This window comes from Pavona decussata, unplaced genomic scaffold, assembly GCF_977016875.1.
Source record: "Pavona decussata unplaced genomic scaffold, jaPavDecu1.1 SCAFFOLD_21, whole genome shotgun sequence".
Taxonomy (NCBI): domain Eukaryota; kingdom Metazoa; phylum Cnidaria; class Anthozoa; order Scleractinia; family Agariciidae; genus Pavona; species Pavona decussata.
This window is the reverse complement of record NW_028145444.1, coordinates 5560031-5580000: the sequence shown is the minus strand read 5'-3', so window position 1 is coordinate 5580000 and position 19970 is coordinate 5560031. Positions and strand designations below refer to the sequence as shown.

At 39.4% G+C, this 19970-nt stretch overlaps 2 protein-coding genes and 2 pseudogenes across 2 annotated transcripts in view; all 4 read right to left on the bottom strand.

The window, feature by feature from the left end:
• The window catches only part of LOC146486419 (uncharacterized), a 5998-nt gene extending 300 nt beyond the window's left edge, over window positions 1-5698 (bottom strand). The window contains exons 1-7 of the mRNA XM_085097312.1: window positions 5266-5698; window positions 4691-4948; window positions 3877-4078; window positions 3332-3462; window positions 3218-3279; window positions 2801-2920; window positions 1-2043 (exon numbers count right to left, since the gene is read on the bottom strand). The exon at window positions 1-2043 is cut by the window's left edge and continues 300 nt beyond it. Of these exons, the coding sequence (XP_084953438.1) occupies window positions 1275-2043; window positions 2801-2920; window positions 3218-3279; window positions 3332-3462; window positions 3877-4078; window positions 4691-4948; window positions 5266-5559 (1836 nt within the window). The 5' untranslated portion in view covers window positions 5560-5698 and the 3' untranslated portion in view covers window positions 1-1274. The remainder of the gene's footprint in view (window positions 2044-2800; window positions 2921-3217; window positions 3280-3331; window positions 3463-3876; window positions 4079-4690; window positions 4949-5265) is intronic.
• On the bottom strand, window positions 5466-11997 carry LOC146486417 (uncharacterized). Its single transcript, XM_085100550.1, has 6 exons — window positions 11711-11997; window positions 9952-10102; window positions 8758-9323; window positions 7108-7955; window positions 6264-6536; window positions 5466-5573 (listed from the first exon to the last, which is right to left on the bottom strand). The coding sequence occupies exons 3-5, from the start codon at window positions 8818-8820 to the stop codon at window positions 6275-6277; spliced, it is 1173 nt and encodes a 390-aa protein (XP_084956676.1). The 5' UTR covers window positions 8821-9323; window positions 9952-10102; window positions 11711-11997; the 3' UTR covers window positions 5466-5573; window positions 6264-6274.
• On the bottom strand, window positions 10109-11173 carry LOC146486418 (uncharacterized; annotated as a pseudogene).
• A 1078-nt stretch (window positions 11998-13075) lies between the features above and the next one.
• On the bottom strand, window positions 13076-16248 carry LOC146486416 (uncharacterized; annotated as a pseudogene).
• Window positions 16249-19970: the final 3722 nt, after the last annotated feature.

The window sequence follows — 19970 nt, the reverse complement described above, 5'->3', positions numbered from 1 at the left end:
AGTTTTAATGACGGTGGCTGATCAGGAACAAATTGAAGGAGGCACTACCACAATTCAAGGGAATGCAAGAACTATGTCAGATACTGACAGGGCTGACTTGCGACTAGCACTACTGGAAATGCAGTCAGACCTTTCAGCCAGAAGTGGCTCGTTTTTTTGATCCTATCATTAGTCATGGCTTCACTCAACAACTTGTTGATGACATAGTGCAAGATTCATCAAATGTTTTTTCATTTGAATACTTGCAAAAAAACTTCTCCATGTATTCCACACAGCGTGTCATGGATGTATTGGAAATTTTTCAAGAACTATTTGAAGATATTCCTGACTATGCACAACAAATGGAAGTTCTGGGTTTGCTGAACAGCGAAGTTAGTCAGGCAGAAAATGAAATTCAAACAATGGAACTATCTCATTGGGAAAGTGAACATTTCAGTGATGACAGCATTGAACTCAATGTTGAACTTCCAGAGTTCGATATTCACTTTTGAGCTAAGTATAACATGCATACTTACTCTATGTACTCATAGTTGTCATATTTGTAGGGTAGGACCTAGTCAGTTCAGATACATTATTATCATTTCATATGGTTATGACTTGGAAAAAAGAGAGTTCACACATCACACAAATGATTAAAAAGTAACCAAGAACAATGTAACTACAGTCGGACCTCTATTAAGCGGCCACCCTGGGGACTTCGAAAACTGGCCACTTAATAGAGGTTGGCCGTTGAATAGAGGTATCGAATACAGCACTTTACTGACAAAATAATAATTCGGGACTTTGGAAAGTGGCCGCTTAATAGAGGTCCGACTGTAATCACAGAAGGTATGATGAAAGAAGCTCACATTTCCAGAAGGTATCAAATTAACTTTTATTTATGTTGTGTTGATCCAGATGACATCCATACTCCCACACATGAAAATTCAAGTGCACCTTTGTACTTTCCTTTAAGAAATCTGAGGATGGAGACCAATCAATTACAACTTCCAGACACCCCCTTGGGCGGGAGGGGGGGTGTAGAGGGAGGGGGGCTGGTATGGGTATGGATGTATTCTGGAACCACACATTTGTGTGCTTAACCTTGCAAAGTAAAAAGGATCACAGGACTTGCACATGTAATATTTATATCAGTTTCATAACCAACAAATTATTACAACTGCATACACTGTACAGGAATAGTCATCAGTAAATACTAATAACATTCGGGTATAGTTCATGTTTCTGTCAATAAAATACAAAGAATACCAGGACCATTTTGCATTACTACATTGCTAATTTTTATAATACATGGTTTGCCATACACTGAACAGCTTTGAGGCCCAGTTATAGAATTCTCTGTAATCCAGCTTGTGAAGTAGGTTTCTCTTAAATCCTTTAAATGAGTTGTAACCTCTTCCTGGCTGAACATCAAATGCGTTCACCGTATTTAAATCCTTAGTGATACTGATCACTGTTTCATCTTGGTGTTTTGAGCTGTGATATCCACTTCTTGATTTGAGATCACAGTCACTGTCAATCATGCACAAAACTTCTTCTAGGGCGGACAATGATTTTGCAATTCTCTGTGCAGCATCTTCAGTTATGTTTGATCCAAGTTGTTTCAAAGCAATTTTCAAAAGTTTGTTCAAGTGTTCCATTCTGGGATCTAATGGCACATTTCCACCAGCTTTCCCCGAGTTGTTAAAGAATGGATTCTGCAGCACTTCAAACGCATGTTTCTCACTTAAAATTGCATATATTTTGGCAAGAAACAGCAGAACAACATATGCATATTTCACCCTACCATATGAATGCAACATGAGAACAGCAACTTTTAGAAATTTCAGAAGCCTTGCTGAATCACCCTCCTTCACTGCATCACTGAAGCACATCATGAGAAGACCAAATGTCAGTCGAGCACAGTGATAATTGTGTACCCCATCTTCCTTGTCCTCAACTCCAGCATCTGCATGTTTATCTGGTATGTGATCCTCACTGTCTTCATTCACTGTCTCAGAATCTGCTTGCTGCTCATTCTCATGGTGATGATCTCGCTCATGCCTAAGAGAAAATAAGCCAAACAAAATTTTAGGCTCCATTAGGGATGGGTATAGTTTGCAAATCTTGTATCTTAGTACATATAGATGACCATATCCCAGAAGAGACCACACCACAGAATCCCTTTTCCATAAATTTCATTCATCAGTAGGTGGATACAATATTAATAACAATGGTACATATAATTCACATTGTATGCTATAAAGATGTAGCATATGCGTTGACAAATCAGATTCCACCCAGGACATGACATCAAAAATTTATTGCTTTCAAAATAATTGTTATTTTCCATATTTGCATAATTTCTTATTTTTTGGGTGTTTGATCCCGTCTCCTTCGAACGCGTCTCTCTAGGAGCCTGGAAAAGGCTATAAAAGTATCTGCAGGGAATAATGGAGACAGAGAAATGTCCTCTTAGTCTCTCAAACTTTAATAAGTAATTTCAGCTAAAAAAAATTCCAATGACTTCTAGCATCTGAAAGAAAAACCCAAAATTTGAGATAAGCACCCTGGGTGCTATACTCTACAATTTATGGTATTGGCACATTGTGCAGTTCCAGAAAACATCCATGCTCCCCCCATGGAAGGTTTTTGTTTTGCACTTCCCCTCCCCAGGAAATTACAGTTTAGTTTCATACTTTTCTTCTAAAATTTGGGCTTTTAAGACCCCCCTCCCCCTAGGAATTTCCGATGACCTTCCATGGGGTGGGTATGTTTTTTTTTTCTGGAACTCCACATTGCATGAACAATTTTGTTGTACCTGTTTCGTGCTGGCTTTCTTTTGTATGTCTTTCCACATCGGTATCGGCAGATGTAATATCCAAACTCATCAATCTCTTCAGTGGAGGCAGGTACCTGCCCATGTTGAGTTCTCTCATGACTAACAAGGCAAAGTTAAAAATTAATATTTTTCTCTGTCAGTTATATTGGATGTAATTAGTCCTTACTTGCTCCACTGGTTATTGTTCTTTTTTAGGACACACAACCTGATCCATTGGATTTGTCCTGGGTAAATTGGCGTTCAATTCCATTCAGATAACATTGGCTGAGACTTTAAGGGTGACACATGCATTCAGGCGTAGAATTATTGCCAAATATCTACCAAACTAAGCAATTGCATATTTTTCATTGCATATTGACAAAGGAAATTGGGTCACTCAATGAAATCTATACATACTCTACTCTAATTGAATGATACTTGAAAATCATTCCACAATCCCTGCAAGGATACCCATTTCTCTGATGGGTGTCCAATTCATTTACTCGAGAAACAAATGCATCCATCTCTTCATCGGATGTCTGGGTCACTCAAAACATATGCTTTCAGGAAATCATGTATTTCTCTGTAAAGCCATTCCCGTTTCTTCTCATTGCCCCAGTTCTTAATTTCACAACCAGGTAGTTTTCGAATCACTGGGTTTCCTAGAAAAATAATGATGATCATTAATTTTATGCGTAGATCAACAACAGATATAATTTAAAATTCATAGTGGGCTTTCAGTTATTTAGTTTTTCTAGTTTTTATTTTAATTTCTGACTCACTGGAATAAGTTACTAAATAATTACACAAGAATGTTTCTACTGATGGATGAAAAGTAATATTAAGATGTTACTTGCAAACTCCACCACCTGCGTGAGGAGACAGAATCATCGAACGAAAGAAACTCTCTCAGCTTTAGTATTTCACTGTACAAGCATGTACAATGGGCAACACCGCAGACACTGCCTGCTGGCTCAACTTGATATTTAGATTAAATTAAACAATTTTTTTTTTTTTGGGGGGGGGGGGGGGGAACCATAAAATAATATGCTGTACATTTTTTCTGGTGACCTTACCTTCAATGTGATCTATCCCAGCAAATTCCATCCATTCTGCTAATATGCTTGCCACAGTTTCAGACTCATGAAAATCGTTGAAAGCATTAAAATCGTTGGATGGACCCTTTTTTGCATTGGAGTTATCACTGCGTGTCATTTCTGCAAATGGTGTCCCCATTTCACTGGCAGATTCCTCTTTAAGGAAGATTTTGTTGCTGACCTAAAATTTGTAAAACAAAATATTACCTGCTCAAATGGTAAATTCTGATACATAATGGTTTTTTACACTTAAACAAAACAAAGACGTACTCACCTGACTAGCAAACAGTGTCTGAGAATTAATTTGCTTTCACGGTTTGAACAGAATAAGAAGAATACAAATGTGTTGTGTATGTATAATATATGTGTTATGTTATATGTATGACTTATCCTGTATGAAGGATAATTGCTTGACAATGTACACTGTATGGGAAGTTGAAGTTTGCATCCAACATGATTTTCAGATTTCACTTTTTGAAAGCAAAAATTTTGTCACAATAATTTATTGTGGTCACAAAATTAATAAAATTTTACAATTTACCTCTTGACTGTTCCTTTAACGTAAATCCATATGGCAATTTAACTAATGGCAGTATAATTACCAATGTATGGATACCCACAAAACATTGGTTCGAAAAAAATAGTGCACTTTTGTGGTCAGGATTCCCATGTTTTCATCAAAATAATTCAAAATTTTGCTGGCCTTCTGAACAAGAACACAACTCTCTAGTCCGCGTGGCCATTAAAATTAATTAAATAAATATGCCAAAATATAACTTGTTTGTCCATTTACCTCATACATGCACATTTTGAGATGAAATTCTGAAAATGTGCATTCAAGTCCTTCTAGCCGATCCACCTCAGTCTCACCAAGTTTGTACGTCCACTGGACATTCCTAGCCCTCTTTTCAGTAAGTTGATCTCCATGAACAATGGTTTTGCACAGTACTTGGTCGCCATCCAGAGGCACATACCCTTCCTGAAATTTCTTTAACAGCTCTGCCATGTCACCAGACTTGTTGGTATTTAAGAAATCTAACCCAAGAAGGCACTAAAAGTTGAAAACATTTACATGAATTAAAAGGCTTTCACGGTACTAATCTTTAAAAGCTGTAACTCATAGTAGTGTTAGTCCTCCCAATAGTCTTATAGGTAACATCTTCCACTGGCATCTAAAGTTGTCTATCCAAACCCACAAACCCAGAGACAAGCCTTAATACAGGGAGACCTTCATTACAGGCAGTAAGGAGTGGAAATATTATTATAATTATTGTTCAAAACATACTTGAAAAACAACCACTACTTGAAAAGTTGCTGATAATTACTGAATATAATGAAAAGCATGATTGTTATAATATTATTGCTCACCTGTTCTGACTTCTGCTTCATTTGTGATGAATACTCGTGTGGAATATGATGAATAACAGCTGAACTGAACTCTTTGTAAGCCACAAGGTATTTGCAAATAACCTTAGACACAAGGATTACCATGCTGGATTTAATTGATGCCTGCTCTTCATGGCTGGGAAGTATTTCCACCATCTCCAAATCTTTCACTTGTTGCTGCAGCTGGGAGTCATTCAAATTGCCATTAGGGTTAACACGATTCTTCACAGCAAAACTGTGAGTCCAATGCAAAGACTTGTTCTGGTGGGTCAACATTGTCTGTAACTAATCTGAAAAGGCATTAAAATAAGAAAACAAAGATGGCAATAAATGATAACAACGACAAAGAGATCAAGAAATCCACATTCAGATTGGCAGCCAACACAGCAAGTCTACCCCTTTCCCTACCCCTACCCTATAAAGTATAAGTGAAACCTTCCAACAAACTGTAGGCTATGTGACCGCCAGCTACAAAATGCAGGCATGTACTTACTGTATTGTACATACTAGCTCTTTGACCTGCATTTTACCTTGTAATTTTACCACTACATGATCAAACATGTAGAAAATGATGGCCACAAATGTATTGATGCTCGTTGCGTCGGAATGGAGATTATGTAATTATGCGTACCGCATTGAGGCGTGTTCATCACGCCTATTGTTTGGGTTGGTATAAATTGTCTCTCCACGTGTTCTGCTCTCACTTTAGGTCTTTCCAGTGCCTTCAATCGATCGTCACTTAGTTTTTGCTCGTATATAATGTCCGACAAAGAAGGCGAGGTAGATCCGAAATTAATCTCTGGTGGGTCCTTCGACGACTTGATGGCTTACTTTGATCAGAAATTTTCCCATCTGAGGGGCGAGCTTTCGGACGATCAGGTTAAGTCGTCCTCATCCTTGGTAAAGAAACTGAAGTCAGAGATGAACTTAACATTTAAGTTTAGCGGGAATAAGAAGCAATTTGAGTTCAACAACGAGACCTTGGAACAGATTACGCAGAGTCTTTCCTTTGTGGATTCACTGAAGTCCTTGGTCGACCTCGAAAACTCCGAGAACCCCAAGTGTCTGCCTTGATTCTTAAACTTGACGATTCCCTCAACTCAGCCTCAAAGGCGATCAAGCGAAGGAACAAGCTCATCAGAATCGCGGATAAATCCGAGGCAGGCTGGGCTGCAGTTGATGAATATCTTTCTGACGAAGTCGCTTCAGGTTCCGAAGACGAGAAGAAGATCCGTGCTGCTGAGCAGCGAGCACTGAAAAAGAAAAAGAATGCCCGCATTGCGAAGTCCGGACAAAAGTTAAGTATTTTTATTTGTTTCCTTTTCCCGTTCTTTATGTCCTTTAGCGTTGGAGGTTCGTATTTGATGGCACTGCTCGACCTATTCCTCCAATACAACAATAAATTCATTATTGTGTATTTGTTTGTGTTTGATGTTTGATTACAGAGTTTAGAGCATAAATAAGTTATTTTCGGTACGCAGTTTAGAATATAAAGGCAATTATCAGAAATTAATGACGTATTTCTTTATCCCATAGGGGTTGGGGGGGGGGGGCATTTTTCGAAAATACTACCAACCGATCAAACAGTGTCTGGCTTGTGCTACTTTACATGAACAAAAATTTAAAAAAAAAATGTTTACCAAGAACTAAAATGATTCGGAACTTCTGGTTCAATTAAACTGACAAGGAAAAATAATACTCCCAAAGATCTTTGTGGACTTAACAAATGTCAGGCTTACTGTTATGGTAACCTCAATTAGTATAAAACAATAATTAACACACAAATTTAGCACTCTAGAGATATATATATATATATATACTTACTTGAAGTGCACAATGTTCTTCTTAATCTCTTGCACTGCACTAGTGAGGTCTTCTTTGGTGAAATTGACTGAATTGCTCTGATCTGCTGTCATGGTATGCAACATTGAGCAACATTCATTATAAATACTTTCATCAAAGTATTTATAACTTTGAACCAAATCTTGGGACAGGTTAACCACATTTGATCCCTGCTCCTTAAGCACTTCCTCAAGAAAATGGACTTGTAGTGTCCTTGATGTTATGTCTTCTCGCCAAGTTGTAACTTTATTACCTCCTTGAGAAGCTCTTCTTTGCATTCTTATGGCAGATGAATGGGAGACTGAAATACCCAGATGGGAGCATCGCTCAAGTGTCATTGCCTTGGCCCCACCACTCAGGAGTAGAAGGCTGGTGCGGTAATGATTCGCACTTAGCAGTTTGTTGCATTGATGCAAGCAAATGGAGGCTGCCATACATACAGAATTGATAAATTTAGACTCTTTCTCGTCAGCAAGAGGAGGCAGACTCTTTCCTTTGCCAGGTTTGGAAATGGATCCAATCATCATAAGAAACTGATGGCATTTCAACAGCAGTTGATGGTATAACGACAGGTTAGAAAACTTACTGATGTCTTGTGGACTTTTGAGTTTCAGTAGGCATTCCTTGTCCTTCGCATACTGCCTTATCTCCTTTTTGATCTCATTTATCAACTCCACAAGCACAAATTCCTTTAAAGTGCAGTCTTTATACAGGGCCTTGACCAGAGCACTATTGTTACCACATGCAGCATTTCTAATGACACTTCGGTGACAAGTTTTCTCTATCAGGTATGCATCCACCTTCCCTGTATTTGGATAACCTAAGAACACCTATAACCATAAACAAAAAAGTGTAGTTAGAACTGCATGCATTGCATATTTCCACAACCTTACGCAAACTACAGTACAGTAGGTATTGTTTTTGAACCTTTTTTGAAATACAAGTTTGGTATGTGATATGAAAATGGATAACCATCATATATGATGAGTCTGAGAACAGGTGTGGGAATTTTTTATTTTTATTTTTCAGGGATTGTATAACAAAGCAGCACAACACCACCAAAAATTCCCCTGAAACGACTATACCAGGTTTCGGTTCAGAAAACGCTTTAACAAGCTTCTGAATCCCCACTGTAGTCTGAGCGCTGGACATTAATAACATTTCTCAGTTCAGGCAGTATGAATTTATAAATGAAGATTACCTTTAATTATATCATGTTAATTTTTATAAACTCAATAAGTTCCCCTCTTCACTACCACATTGAAGGAAATTCTGACCACTTGACAAATAGCAATAGTACATGCTTTTTGAATTTCCTAGTAGAATTAAGCTTATAGACAATAACACAGACAACACTTAAGCAAAAAATAATAATAATAATAATAATAATAACAATAATAATAATAATAATAAATAAATATATACACAATTTTAATTTGTAATTAACCGGGGCCACAAACAAAAAAATTGTTGTTAATGTATTTCCTAAAACTAATTTTAAATACTATCAATGCCTGGTCTCAGTGTAATAACCAAAATCTCAAGACGATTGAAACTGAAAATATCAAAGCGATCAATAACTAACTTACATGTATGCGTATCTTAAATGATTATTGAACAAGCTAGTCTCACCTTCATAACTGTTTGTCCTGAATTCGGACCCGTAGCAGAGTCTAGATTCATCGCCGAATTCATTTGGTCTTCTAGAGAAGAAACTCTAACAACCGGAGCTTGATTTTCGCTGCTGAGATTGAGCGACCGTCGATGGCTTCTCGAAGTACCACTCGGTGCTAACAGCTCTCTTGTCCTCTTCGCGGAGGGAGAAATTCCCGTTGGGGAGTTGCTGGAAAGTCACTTTGCTGAGACAGTGACGAAACCTGCGTTCCATTTTCCGGTTAGCTTTTTAAACGTACCATAAATTCTGGCCAGTGTCCTTGCACAAGTGAGGCAACTGACGCTGGAAAGCTCTTCGTTTCTTAAAAGCTTGTGACCAAGCGAAGACACAACATCTGCCAATGCTAGAGTCTCTTTGCTCGATAAACAGCTCTCTTGTCCTCTTCGCGGAGGGAGAAATTCCCGTCGGGGAGTTGCTGGAAAGTCACTTTGCTGAGACAGTGACGAAACCTGCGTTCCATTTTCCGGTTAGCTTTTTAAACGTACCATAAATTCTGGCCAGTGTCCTCGCACAAGTGAGGCAACTGCAATGGAAAGCTCTTTGTTTCTTAAAAGCTTGCGACCAAGCGAAGACACAACATCTGCCAACGCTAGAGTCTCTGCTCGATAAAGTCGCGTTAATAAAAGTTCCTTATTTCGAACAGCGTTGAACAAGGACACCCGGGGAACTTTCGTTCCAAGACACGTCAAATTTTTTTGGCAAAATCCACAGGATTTTGAGGGATGGAATCCCAAACTTGGAGAACCTTTTGGTGTGCGGGACATCGAAACAATGTATGGACAACCGCGTATGGACAACTCGAGAAATCGCGCGAGTAATCGAAACCCGTGACAATGACAAGTTTGACATTTTGACACATTTTGGAAAAAGTGGGCGGCATGAGGTGTTTAAGAATATGATTACAGGCTCCTCTTCTTTCCTATTCTCTCCCCCATTCCCCCTCGTTTTCGTCCCCTTGCCCTTTCCTTCGCGCCTCTCTCTAGGAGCCTGGAACAGGCTAAACTAGGGACAAAGGAATGAACCCATTTAAGGGCGGCATGGGCTAAAATTACCGAGGAACTACAGTGTAGAGGAGCAACACTGCTGAACTTCAAATAAATAAAGAGAAACAACACTAAGAGGAAAAGGTACCTGCAAGTTGAAATGCTTACTTTTACACCACTCTAAAAACTTCCTAATTATGCGAACGTAGGCTTTAGAAGTTGTATCCGCCCAGGATTTCAACATCACTTCTAAAACCTGATAAGCGTTGCCTGAGGAAAATTGTTGAAAACCTTTCCAGGACTTCCTTGACAAGATTACCTGGAAAACAAGAACAAAACATATACACTAAAAGAGCAAAAAGAACATCCGCTCATAACCGAACAAAAGGAAAAGAAATAACGATCATGGGGCCAGTGCCACATAAAACGATAAACCATAATTATTTGAGCCAGTGCCCGATAAAACAAAATTCATTGACTAGGCCAGTGCCACATAAAACAACAATACGTTGCTTAAGCCAGTGCCATGAGAAATGATAAACCATTAATTAAGCCAGTGCCACATAAATAAACAATATATTGATTTGGCCAGTGCCACCAAAAGTATATAATGATTAGGCTAATAGACACACCATAAAATAGATTACTCAGTTAATTTCCATCTCAAGGCAATAATATTTCCTGTGAAAAGATCAGACCCTAAGAGTGAATTAGGGTTCCTACCGTGGGTTAGAACCTCCTTCCCAATATAAATACTGTGGGCCACAAGATAACTACTATACTTAAGTGTAATTAAAGGCCAGAAATGCGACGAAGGCCAGAGAGGTACAACAAGCGTACCAACGGCCTGCTGAGATTTCAAATAATGCAATACGCATGGGACGTTACCAACTGGAGGAACTACTAGGCAATTTTCCCCTCAAAGAGACTGAAAGAAAAAATCAACACCCGAAGTATTGGGGTTCCAAAACCTCAAAAAGAATTTGGAGAGCTTATGATTATAATGATTAGCAAAACAATCAACGCTATGGGGCCCCCACCAGGCATCAAGAAAAGAAAAAATTCTTCAGTAATTTGCCAATCATCAGTGTCGATTAAACGACTTATATAATCGGCTTGCTGATTCAAGGTGCGAGGAATCCATTGTACTTCCAAATGAATCCCCGATCGAATACAAATATCCAAAATCCTTCGGGCCATCTTATGCAAACCCAATTTCATGCTGCCTACTTCAACAATCTTAGCAGCTGCTTGGCTATCAGTACACCACTTAACGTGTGAACCCTCAAGCACTGGGGCAAATGATTGCAATAAAAAAATTAATAACAGACAACTCCTTCCATGTAGAACTTTGAACGGTTTCGCTCTCCGACCACATTTTGTGACACCAAAAATCAAGGCGAGCAAATAAGAATGTTGGGGTGATGACAGACGTAGAACTAACGTGAGAAACAATGCTTTAAGAGTGAATGTCTGAGAAAACCGGGCAAAATCTGAAAAAGCTGAAAGATGGGGGTCGGCCAAATCATTCCATACTAACATCATAGATAGGTTAGGTGGACCTATGGATAAATATACAAAAGTTTGCTCTTCAAGTGTTTTGGTATAGGAGATATGAGATCCACTCTCCATCACCCCCTCAGGCCCTAGTTTTTCTGGTAAATTTGACCCAAATTTGACGGCCAGCAAAAACTCTAAAATTTAGCGAACGGAGTTCGTGTGTTGTATCTGATATAAATGGACATAGAACTTCTTGTAAAAAGCCAGGGATATGCGAAATAAGCACAAGTCAGTTTACACCTTTTAGTTTTGGAATACCTATATTTCGTATCTGCGAATGAGCAAGAAATTAGCCATTTTCGACTTCACGCAGAACACACAACTAAAAGTTCAGCAAGAATTGGATGCCAAAACCAAACACTCTTACCTTCTCTCTATCACAATCAGCAATAATCTTTTTGGGCCATTCAAACAGCAAGATGCTACATCACCTCCATTACTCCTACCACTCGATGTCATGTACAGCACGACACGACGCAAGAAATGTGCCGATTAAGCAGCTCTTGGATTGCACATTGGATTTCTCCACGGTTTAATATATGCAGTTGACTAAAGTGGTCCCAAAAAAATCAGAACCCCTCTCTGGCCAATTTAACAAAACGAAAATTTGAAAAGAAATACGAACTAAACAAATCGACGCCATTTTGTGTTGGATTGCTCTCAGGGGACTGGGACCTACTTATGTTTACTTTGGGTAGGGAGGGGACAGGGAAGGACCTATCGCCGTCGCATTGTTGCTAATTAGAAACGTCTGTTTGTTGCGATAAACAGCTCAAGATCTGAACAAATAATAACATGAACGAATCACGCTCAAAATAGAGCCAAAAGAACCGCGCAAAAGCGTGAAAAAATAGCTTCATTTGTTTTTTTTTTGAGTGCGCGGCTTTTGATGTACATTTCCACCGTCAAGAAATTAGAGATGCTCTCCCATAAATAAACTCTTATACTTCTCTCGAGATATTCAACTCATGCGTTCTTCACAACTCGCTAAAGCATGAACATTTGAGGTTGTTGAATTTAATACCAAAAATAACAATGCTTATATAAGAAACTTTCCGTTTAGTAACTTCGAAAGAAGTACCGTTATTTGACGCTTGCACTACATAACACTAGTAAAACAAATCTCTGGACAATGTATAAGCAAACTGATCACAGTTACTACTCAATAAATTGACTTTCCAAGGTTAATCTCTCTACTGGACACGCTCCCCTCTGAATCACTGAGGAAAGCTGAAATATGATCGCTACCTTTACCGCAAAGCAAAGATAACTAACGAAAAATGTGCGCTTGATATTAAGAAAAGAAAATTTTCCTTGCAGATCTTCTTTGGGTTGGAATTTCCTTTTACCTACAGATAACTGCCTTTTCCAAGACATGTTTGTTTTTGTTTCCGGTCTTTTGTTTACTTATTTTGAACTTTGCTAGTTCCGTTGGTCTGTCAATGAACACATGCCGTGAAGCGAATTATTTACCTACTAGAAGCCCTCACTGAATACGTCATTTGCTTTATATAAAACGTTGGACTTATCTTTCCGGCTTGTCATGTACACCAGAACGCCCTTAGGAGTATGCGCTTTTTGGTTATAAAAGCTGTTATTGAAAACCTACACAACAAATTCACAAAAAAATTAGTTTTGGCTGTATTATCCCCGATTTTTGCTTTGTTTTGTTTCCTTTGCTCATGCCAAGCATTTTTTCCCAGTAATCCGGTTTGTTAACAGAATCCCCAAGTCATTCCTTAAAACAACTGCAGGTTTGTACCAGATCTTCGAGTGGCTTCACGTAAGAGTCTTTTCGATTCGCAGGCCCCTCAATTCCTATTTCAAAGAGAAAGCAAATTTCTTTTAGTTGCGCAACCTTAAATTTTGATTTTAGCATGCTCCGCTTTGCAAGGCCACAGATGTCATGGCCATTGTATTCAATTGGATGCCGTAAGTCGACCTCTTGGTATACCGCAGTCTGCAGTTCTTGCCGCTGTCTTTCTGTTTCCCATGCTTGGAGGTCTTCTTCACTGATGGCTTCTGCTTGTTCAACAAGTGGTTCTCCGGGTGCTTTTTGCTGACGTTGCGTTGCTGCAAGTCGTGAGAAATAGCTAGCTATTTGCTTGGCTGTTCGCCATTCTTCTGGAGCAAAACAAAGCTTACCACTCTCGTCCCTAGCAACTCTCATTTCTTTTGCCACCTTTGCTGGATCTTCTTTGTTTCCTTCAGTAGCAAATTAAACATACCTATTGGTTACATGCTCAAGTAACTGAATCACATTTGGCAGCCTACTGACGAAAGTTTTTAGTTTCTCAAATCTTTAATTTAATTATTTTCTAAAGTCATTTCATAGTTCCATGGCTCCTCAGGTTGTTCTGAATAGTTGAGATCAATACACTAGTTTCGATATATTAAAATTCCTGAGACAATAGACCTCAACTCGACGCTCCGGGGAATAACAACAGAGCTTGTGGGGTTTATTCCCCAGAGCTCAATGCTGGAGGTCTATTAATTTCGGCTGAATTTTAATCTGTCGAAATTGGGCTATTGTACTGATTTTCTTAGATCAAAAAAATAAACCGGTGAAACATTAGATGACGTGATTTATAAACTCACATCCACTGCAGGTGAAAAGGAAGGAGAAACTGACCTCTACGTACTTGGGAATAGACTTGTAAAAAGAAGACAAGAGATGGGATTATTGATCAAGTCTGCGCGTTTACAAGATCTCAATTCGGAGAGGTTTTAATCAAGAACGACCATTCTGATCTGTATCGCAAAGGTTGGGGTTCTTCAACGTGCTAAATTCAGGAAGTAGGACGTATCTTTTCATTAAATGTGATAATCACTACTTGATCTTTGAAGTATAACTTACCCGTTGTCACCCCTCTATTAAACTTTTCCAACAGAAACCTCTTCGCGTTTTCGGTTGCTCTCTGACCCTTTCGTTGCCGTTTTAGAGCCCATCCCTGTAGCGGTGCCTTTCGTGTTGACATCGAATGACTACTTGCTCGTGCGTGCCCTGTTTCTCCAACGTGCGTTGACTGTATTCCCGTGACCTTTTCTGCCCATTCTTTTCGTGCTAAATCGTAAACAGTCTCGCGCTCCGTCACTCTCACATGTCGCCCAGTATCCATGTGACCTTGGAGATCCCCCTGGGTTCGAAATGTGGCCACACAACCTTCTTCTTCACACATAAAAAGGTCTTGTGAATTAGTATGTTTCGCTTTTACCATTAGCAGCCCTGGCGTTGACAGTGGGGTGAGAGACGTAAGAGGCATAATGATATGAAGACCAGTTGGACCCTGCAGAGATCTACTTTCTTCATCATATGGAAACAACTGACCCTCACCAACACCGTAAGCTTTCCAAGCCCTTATTCCGGAGGCAAGAAACTCAAAGTTGAACAGAGCGCTAATCCCTTTCCATTCTACTGGCTTAGCTGCCATTGCTACATCTACTTCTGCAACTGCTATTCTGCATCCACGGACACCACCATAAGATTCCAATGCCTCCTTCATGTCAACGGCTGTGATAACATCGTGCTTTTCGTTTACCCATCTCTGTATGTGACCTTTCATTGGAGCGATCTTCCTATCACAAACGTCCTTTCCCGATTGTGGATCTGAAAAGTCATACCTTCTCACACTTATGCCTGCCCTCTCTCCAATGGACTTCAGGGACAGAATCAGTGAGGCATTATGGTAGCATCCAGCATTGTCAGATTTCAGATAGGCCATCTCCACGTTGGGGTGGTCTTGCTTGATGGTAACAAGAACGTGCTCCACGATGGATGCAACGGAAAACCAATCCTGTATACAGCTATCAAATATGTGCACAATGGTTTCAACATTGAATTCGTTCTCCCCAGTTTTGAAAACAACGCAAGCAACATGCCAACTTTTTCCTCGCTTTCCGTAAAAATCGCTCATTTGCTCTCAGTAGCGCTGGGGCAGATATTTCATTGCCCAGTCCATAATTACGAGAACGCTTTGATCGTTAAGTGCACCGAGAGTTTCTTCCTTGGCTTGCTCTTGGTTGACAGTTCGAAGCATGTGCGCTTTCCAATTAGCGATTGCCTCCACTGCATGGGTCACATCAAATGTAACCTGACTTTGCTGTTCATCTGTTAGAGTAAGCTCCGGGGCATTGATCATGCCCATAACATTAGATAAAACCTCATCTAGCTGGCTGCATGAGGGGCAAGACACATCATGGGTGTGATCACAATGTTGAGCGAACGTGTCGTTGTGAGGGTCGCTGAGACTGAAACCAGTGCAGTGGTCAACACATCTTTCCTCGGGTCCAACATGGCTTTTGAAGTCAGTTTTGAGGTAACGCTTGGCCTCTTTTAAGATTTTCTTGGCTCCCTTTCCCCAAATCGAAGTTGCACCACCTTCTTCAAGCACGATAATCACACGTTCGAGCGACTCGAACGCCTGTGTCCCCTCCGTTAAGAAATAATCTAAACCCTGAAGCGATTTCTGCTTGGATGCGGCGCACACATCGATGATTCTATACAATGTTCTTTCACTGGCGGGTTTAAACTCTGTTTCTTGGCAATAAGAAATGTATTGCTTGATTATTCGTGAAGGTATCATCGTTCTTATCACATTCGGAATGGTGATCTTCTCCCCAGAATCTAGCTTTAATTCTTTAGTCCCATAGGCAACGTCCTGTATAAAATTTGCACTAGCAATAAAGTTGACGAAGTGATTTGTTTTCACCGGATCAAGGCGTGTCCGTTTAATGGGCACCGACACCACTGGTTGTCCTGGTCCTTCTTCTGCAGCATGGCGACGGGCTTGATCGATCTGCCATTTGCTAAGACCTGGAATCATTTCTCTGATCTCCTTCTTTGAAAAATGTTTCGCAAACATTGATAGAATTTGCAATCGAGTATGTCGACTTTCCGCTTCATGATACACCTTCAGCAAAATCGACAGTTGGTCTGTAGTCACTTCTTCTATGATAGAACATGCTCTGCTTTCGGTTCCTTTTTTGACAAGAGTCGCATCTAAGGAACGCCTCAATGCTTCCAATACTTTCTCTTCTTGATCTGGTGCAATGGTTGTTAACACCTCGGTGAGAACTTGACCCACTTTCCGCAGGTAGTAGGCCTTTTGTGTGCTTGATATACTTTTCCAATTCGAATTTAGAGTCGAAGCTATCGGACTAACTCTTCCATCTGATATATGTGCCAATGCTTCATTCAAGACTGCACGTTTCTCTTGCTGATGCTGTTCTTTATCTACCCAAAAGCTAATCTCTTCATCTTCTTCTTTAAGGTCAGTAACAGTGCTGTTTAGTGTGCATTCAAACTCAGAAGAAGCAGAATGTGATAAGTTAATGTTGCCTTCAAAGTCTAACTCAGTAGAGTTGAATCCACTAGGTTCGTTTACTGGACATAAATCACTGCCTTCCTTTCCAGTGTTTTCCACTTCATCCTATATAGATAGGAGTGACTTAATTAATGACAATATTCAATAGAACATATTGTGTGTACCAGTTGTTTGTTTTTCTTTGTTTCCAGTTCAATAAAAGTACCTGAAATTTTTCTGGATAAAATCCTACATACAGTCGACTCCCGATATCTCGAACCTTCAAGGGAAATTGAAAAAGGTGCGAGTTATTGGGAGTTCGAGTTATCGAAGGTAAAATTATATAGAAAATGACCTGAAAGGATGGGAGAATTGGTTCGTGTTAGCGCGAGGTTCGAGTTAGCGAGGGTTTAAGTTATCGGGAATCGACTGTATTAATTTTCAATTTTGATTCAAACCCTTAATTAAAAGGTGACAAATGTGCTCGTGCTAATAAATGGACTGTTAATGTGAACGTGAAGAATTCCGACCCTGTTTTTCACCGTGGTGAAGAGCTAACCAGAGTTGGACACGAAAGATGTGGAACATTTCAATCCTCTCCGATTGAAATACAGTCGACTTCCGATGACTCGAACCTTCAAGGGAAATTGAAAAAGGTTCGAGTTATCGAGGGTAAAATTATTTAGCAAATGACCTGAAAGGAAAAGAAAATTGGTTCGAATTAGCGAGGGTTCGAGTTATCGGGAGCCGACTTTATAAGTGGAGAAAATGCAACCATTTTCGGGACAACATTTGCAGCTATAGCCACTTATCATCATCATCATCATCATCATCATCATCATCATCATCATCATCATCATCATCATCATCATCATCATCATCATCATCATCATCATCATTATCATTATTATTATTATTATTTACTTTTTGACAAAAGTAAGACAGGGGGAGCTAAAAACCATTAACAGGAACTTATTATTCCTTTTCTACTCGTGAAAGGGGTGACCATTGATAGTAACCAAATTCCACGACTTTTTTTTATTAGGAAATAATACGATGTATTAAATTTTAGTCACGTGGCTTGACATCTTACAATGTGTAAATAAACGATGTTTTGGCAGGCTGCTGTACCGGTAGCCACCCTACCCAAACCTTTGTTTGGTAAGCAAATACAGAGGGTTTGGGAGCACTTTCCACCCTACCCCGCCTCGTCCCGCCCTTAGAGACCGACGAACATTGTGGCGAAATCCGATTAATTGCGGTCTCCGCTTTGATACCTTGAAAAATATGATAGGAGACGGGAAGGAGGAGCTGCCGAACCGTCAAGAACGCTAATCAGAGAATAAACAAATAACATCACGTTACGTAGATTCTGCAACGGCCAACTCTTTTAAGAGTTTTTAAAAAACTCTATTGACATCATCACAAAATTGTTTCCGGGTCGAATAAATAAAGAAGTTACATATCGTCCAAGGGAACAGTAATCTTACTTTTAATTCAAAACATTCACCTTAAGCTCGTCCTCAGGTTTTGAGGTAGCATCCTCCACTCTAAATCTGCTTGAATGGCCTTTTCGACAAGTGTTACACAGGGCTAAAAAAAAACATTTGAAATGTTGATTTCAATTGAAAGAGATGTTTGTTACATTGTAACAAAACAACGCATCTGTTAAATTAGCAGAGATTTCCGAACTGATAAGAAACTACACGTAAGGTGAAAATATCTTTAGGTAACATGTAAAGAGTAAATTAATTACCAAAAATAGATAGGTGAATTGCGAGAATAATTTAAATATTGGCTTATTGTACTTACCCGATCCTATTGGAACTGAAACTTGAAACTCCTGATATATTTCTTCCGACACCTGTTTGTTTACCCGACGTGGATTTTTTAATTTTTTCGCTTCACCTCTGTGAGATGGGTGAGAACAACTGGATATTAACTTCTGGTAATGCGTTGTTAATTCGTATCTGTGCTTTGGACATACGGTAATCCTTTCCCTGTCTTCCTCTGAGAGAGAATGCAATCCGGCGCGATTGAGAATAACATCAGCCTCGTTAATCCGTGTCCCTAAGCCTCGCCTTCCACTGACACCCAGATTAGTTAGATAATCTGTTAAATCCTTTCTGCATGATCTTAGAGGAATAATATAAAGCTCATTTGGTGCGTATGGTGTTGGACCGCACACACTGTCAACAGTTGAAAACGAGCAGCTCATTTTGCGCTGTACATTACGCTTCTGACTGCAATGTAAATACTGTTGCAAAAGACTGGAGCGAAGACCATATGTCAGGTAATAAATGTAAATATGTTAAGAACAAAATTGTCATAAAATACTTTCGTACATATATAGTCTCTTACGATATAAAATAATATGACGCTATTTTTTTTCGTATTTTTTTCCCTTTGTTTTGGAACAAAATAGAGTTTCTGCAAGTGAATCTCAAACAAGACTTCCAACTGGGCTACGGTATTGTTCATTCAGATTACTCTTGTGTTTTTGGCCCTTATTTGATTCGTTGTAATCCCGTCTTTGACAGTACAAGACAGCTTGACCCAGAAACTTCACCTAATCAAAGCCCACAAAATGCAAATTAAATTTCAAACCGATTTTCCCTGCCCAGCAAGCATAACATGTAGGCCATTTAATAAGCAAGGAAATGGTTGTAACTCTTGTTGGTATCTTCATTTCCCAATAGTTTGTTATTCCTTGCCGTTTACGGCATGAGCCTAAACCAACCTTCCTCAAATCAAAAAGCTTACTTATGAAAAACAGCGTGGAACAATCATCCATGGCAAGCCTTAACTTAGCCCCTGGCTCCTTTACAACCAATCAACTAGTTCCCAGTCTATCCCGAGTAAACAAATTCAACATGGCGTCGTTTGGTTTATTTTCGTGTTTTCTTAATTTCCTTTCCGTTAAATTCGCGAGAGAGGGGATTTGAATTTTTTGTGGAACTAATTTGATCAACTGTATATTTTTAACTTAAAACAAACTCAATGCAAAATCCAGGAGCGGCTTAAACAGCACATTGATTGCGTCGTCTCGTGCTCTACATGACATCGAGTAGTAGGAGAAATGGAGGTGATGTAGCATCTTGCTGTTTGAATGGCCCAAAAAGATTATTGCTGATTTTAATAGAGGGAAGGTAAGAGTGTTTGGTTTTGGTATCCGATCTTTGCTGAATTTTTAGTTGTGTGTTCTGCGTGAAGTCGAAAATGGCTAATTTCTTGCCCATTTGCAGATACGAAATAGAGGTATTCCAAAACTAAATGTTGTAGAGTGACTTGTGCTTATTTCGCATATCTCTGGCTTTTTACAAG

Excerpts from the sequence above, each read along its gene's own strand:
- LOC146486417 (XM_085100550.1), bottom strand. The coding sequence starts at position 8,820 with ATGAATTCGGCGATGAATCTAGACTCTGCTACGGGTCCGAATTCAGGA. Across the intron at positions 7,956-8,757 it reads CAGGACAAACAGTTATGAAG|GTGTTCTTAGGTTATCCAAA; the intron begins GTGAGACTAGCT and ends TTATGGTTATAG. Across the intron at positions 6,537-7,107 it reads AAGAACATTGTGCACTTCAA|TGCTCGCTGCTCAGCAGCAC; the intron begins GTAAGTATATAT and ends TTTCTTTTTCAG.